The 4,557-nt window shown below is 38.6% G+C and overlaps 1 protein-coding gene across 1 annotated transcript in view; it reads right to left on the reverse strand.

The window, feature by feature from the left end:
* Positions 1 to 2,634, reverse strand: part of LOC107088014 (multiple epidermal growth factor-like domains protein 9) — a 33,139-nt gene extending 30,505 nt beyond the window's left edge. The window contains exon 1 of the mRNA XM_015379909.1: positions 1,637 to 2,634. Within this exon, the coding sequence (XP_015235395.1) occupies positions 1,637 to 2,144 (508 nt within the window). The 5' untranslated portion in view covers positions 2,145 to 2,634. The remainder of the gene's footprint in view (positions 1 to 1,636) is intronic.
* Positions 2,635 to 4,557: the final 1,923 nt, after the last annotated feature.

Consider the following 4,557-nt stretch of genomic DNA (forward strand, 5'->3'; position numbering starts at 1 on the left):
GCTCTTATGACTAAATATCTACAGTTTATTTGCACTGAGAATTTGGATTTGAGGTATATATATATATATATATATATATATATATATATATATATATATATACAGGGGCGGAGCTAGATGGGGGGGCCAGGGGTGGCCACCCTTAGCAAATCATTGGCCACCCCTGTGGCCACCTCTACCATTTATTTCCCTCTAATACAGATGGTGGCAAAAAATTTAAATTTTTTTATATATTAACAATTACTTGAGAACAAAAACACTGTGGTTAATTCTGCACATCAATATACTAACATTAAAGACGATAAGTACAGAATTAATGCTCTTTTCAGAACTACATTTTGTGTTTTATGGGGTAAAGACAAAATTATGCGTCTCTGCAAGTCATCTGGGAGTCTTCAGTGAAATCATAGATAAACAACTATTTTAAATTTTATTAATGATCAATTTATATAGATATTAGTATTTGTAAATATAATTTTTATGCATAATAATTATTGATAAAAGTAGGTAAGTAATGACAATGGAAACGATGTTCACCCAAAACTCAGACCTAAAAGAATTTTATCCAATATACATTTTATGTAGAAAGCAAGGATGTTGAAATATACGCGTCTATTTGTTAGTAAAGTCAGTGGGAAAGTATAATTTGTCTTTATTTAGAAAATATGGATGTTTTGCTCTTTAATTTTCCTGTAGGAACAGTGTAGATTGACCCTGAGGTTTTAGTGCCTGTCTACTTTTGGCCACCCCTCAGTTTACATTGGTTATTACCTGGCCACCCTTATTAAAATTTGGCTACGCCTCTGTATATATATATATATATATATATATAAATACATACATACATACATGCATATACATATATACGAACCATTTAGGATTTAAAAAAATATCCCAAATTGCACAAGAAAACGATTTTGTATGTTTAGACTGAGGTAAACAATGTAAATCCAGGCCCCATAATAACATGAACGGTTGGTTGGATTTTCACTTCCAGCCATTCTGGTTAAAAAGCTTCAGCATCTGTCTGCTGTGCTGACAGAACAACACATCCACATGGAGGCTGGGATGTGTGTGGGGTGTAAGAGGGGAGGGGCCCCACTGTCATTGCTCATTCATGGCTTTAGCCTGCTTGGCCATTTTGGTTGGATGGCCTTGTTCTGATGCTGCAGATGCAATCAAAACAACAATACTGAGAGGATGGAGCAGCTGCTGCCCTGGGTGGCTGCTTTCACTCCACATGCAAGTGGAATGATGTTTGGATGGGAAGATTTCACCGAGCAACACCAGAAGCACCTTACACCCCCTCACAGCCCCCTCCCCTGCAGCCCACTGGAATATGTGGCTTGATCCTCCTCTAACAAAAAGGCCTACAGATCACATCAAAGGCCAGACAGGGAAAGCTGCAGCATGCATCCTGTGGAAATGTGTCATTTTCTGGATGTTTTAGTGATTTCAAAGGGTGCAGCGTAGAGACTGGAGGGATCTGCCTATTGTTGGCTTCTTTTTATGGTCGCTGTCTGCGTCAAAATCACAGAGCGGGGCTCCAGCAGCCTGTGTCGGACGCGGCCGCCTTGTTTGCTTCTGTGTGCAACAAAAACCGGCCTGAAAGCGGCGGATGGTCCGGATGGCTCACCTTGGTTCTCCACTGAGGTATCAGGTGGATCCGCGGCGTCCGCAGCCCAGGCATCGTTGGTGGTGTGCTGGGAAACCATGGACACCATGGTCTGCAGCGTTTTCTCCGGGCTGTAAAGTGTCTGAGCTTCGGTGGAGCGTTTGCGCGTCCCGGTCAGCCGGGAGCTCGGCGCTGTTATCGGTTCCTTACTGGGGGAGATGATCCCTGCGCCGCGGAGGGCAGTGGAGCGACTGGTGGCGGTGGTCGGAGGCTGGAAGGTGGTTGCCGTTTTAAAGCCGGAGCTGCCGGGGATCCCAGCCGTAGGACCGAACCCGGATCTGATCCCAGATGAAGCGCTGCCGGGCAGGAAGGGGTCCCAGGTGTGTGAGGCTGAGCCGGACTTCCTACCGGAGACAGGCGACGCATCGCTGGGACTGATGCGAGGGGCAGATTCCGCAAACCCGATATATCCGATGAGAATGAATAGCAGGGCTGTGGATGTGAACATCATTAAGGACGTTAACCGCATCCTCGGCCTCAGCTCTCCATAAGCCCCACTAACGGTCTCTCTCAGACCTGGCCCGGAATCAACGCCTTCTCCACCATTGATGTCCCCCGGCGGTGTAACGCTGCTGTTTGTTACCGACAACACTTCAGTCTCACTGCAACCTAGCAGCCGACACAGACTGACAGGCTCAGCAGCCAATAAGAGCCCCGGAAGGCGGTCGATTAGAGCCGTTTTAATCGCTGATTGGACGATCCTTTACCGGGGCTAAATGTGTAGATTATTATCAAACGAACCCTTTCCCCTATCAAACATCAGCATTTAAATAACTCATTCATAAATATAAAATAATAGGCTCATTAGTTTACGTATAATCCTGTATAACCACAACATATGATAAAGGATTTATATATGTTTTACATGGTTTATCCACTTTACGCTCCCACAGGCTGTGACAGGTGCAGGCTTGTTTCATAAATATTTTTTTCCTATAGTCATATTAGACTATTAGCTGATAACCTGTTTGTACTCGTTCAATGTTTCTTTTCGTTTTCTGCTTTTTTGTGTGAAATTATTTCCTTCATCTTAACGGTTTGGTTAATTAAAACATCCAAAGTTCTGTTTGAGATACTTCACTTTATTTCGGACACCTTACAGGGAGATTTAAATATCTGACACTTACTTAATTAATTAATTATTAGTTATTTAATTCATGTTAATTATGGGGATGATAAAATGCTCATACATGTTCTTTCACGTTGATTTTTGGAAAAGTTACTTAGCATACCTCAGGTGCGTGTTTATATCGCCCCCTGGTGGTCAAAGTATAGAAAACTTGATACGCTTCTCATAAAACGCAGCATCCTCCTTCTCCTGAGTTCCTCTGACTTCTGCTATACTGATGAATAAAAAAAACAAACAAACAAAAAAAATTGTATGATGTATGTTGTAAAGCTCAGATAAATTGTAAGATAAATGTCTCTCTGTGGTGTGTCTGACTTAGATTATAAATACGCTAATGATCCTATTATTATAAATCTATGAATGTGTTGTGAATTGGTAATACATAAATAAACTGAATAGAAATTGAATTGAATAAAGTTTGTCGTTGGTATTGGATACAGCTGCAGCAGGAAGCCAGAGCTGGTACACAAAATTTGTACTCAAGTAACAGTAGGACTATTTCAACTTTTTTATTCAAACAAAAGTAAAATGTGGTCTTCCAGAAATTACTCAAGTGTGATAAGTACTCAGTAAAGTCTTCTCAAGTACTGAGTGATTGTTGATTCATATCATCTGATTTAATGTTTAGAAATTATGTTGTCAGACAGACATTATGTGAAATTTCTTGCATTTTAAAGAATAAGATAATTTTTTACTAAAATACAAATTCATGCAGAAGAAACCGTTTTCCAAATTAATATTTTTCAACATAAAAATTGCATTGAGAATTATACATATATTGGGAGAGGGTAAAGATTTTTCACTGCCAATATCAACAGTTTGTTTTATTTCCACCTGATCTATGAATACCTCAAGTTACTTACAATTTAAGAGTAGAAAAGTTTGAGTGAATTTTACTCAAGTAAGAAGGTGAGAGGTGAATTTTCTAGGTATTGTTCCTACAAAATAATACATATAAACTTCTTCCCACAAAAAGAGCTGAATAATTAAGGAAGTTACTCTTATACAGATTATTATGGCGATGTTAATTTCTTCTTAAAATTTCCCTGCAGTTGTTATTGGAAGTTTATCAAGAAGAGAAAAAAATCTCAAGGTTCCAGGTGTCCATAACCATCAACACTGGAAGGTCTGTGTTACACATAGATCTTAAAATGTTGCCCTATAGACACAACAAAGGTAGGCTAACTTCACATGAACAGATCAAGGTTACATTCCTACAATTTAATCTGCATTACATTTTATTATGTTTAGTCCTCACTTTTTTTTTTCAAATTTGTTCCTTACCATCTCTTCCTTTTTATACATTTTTCTCATTGTTTTACAGAATAGAATATAATAGAACATAATATAATATAATACAATATTATAGAATAGAATAATCTTAATTGCCCCTCACTGGGAAAATTCACCTGTCACAACAGCAAGGTTGATTGCAAATGGAAGCATGGGGATAAACACAAGGGTGGGAAAATATAAAACCACTAAACCTACGAATAGGGCACTCCATCTTGCGTTAAATTTATACCATGTGAATAAAATTATGTACATTAACATTTGTTAAAAATTGCATCAAAAAACAAAACAAAAATGTTGCACTCGGAATCTGTGCAATGTGGAATTACCATTGATATTTATCACAAAACACAGAAATACATACGTAATAAATAGGTACACATAAAATATGAAAATATGGCAAAATATACAGTGTGTAAAATTGTTGACATGGGATTATACAAAAGCACATTCAGAGAGA

Source organism: Cyprinodon variegatus, unplaced genomic scaffold (assembly GCF_000732505.1).
Source record: "Cyprinodon variegatus isolate N-32 unplaced genomic scaffold, C_variegatus-1.0 Scaffold203, whole genome shotgun sequence".
NCBI classification, from domain to species: Eukaryota; Metazoa; Chordata; class Actinopteri; order Cyprinodontiformes; family Cyprinodontidae; genus Cyprinodon; species Cyprinodon variegatus.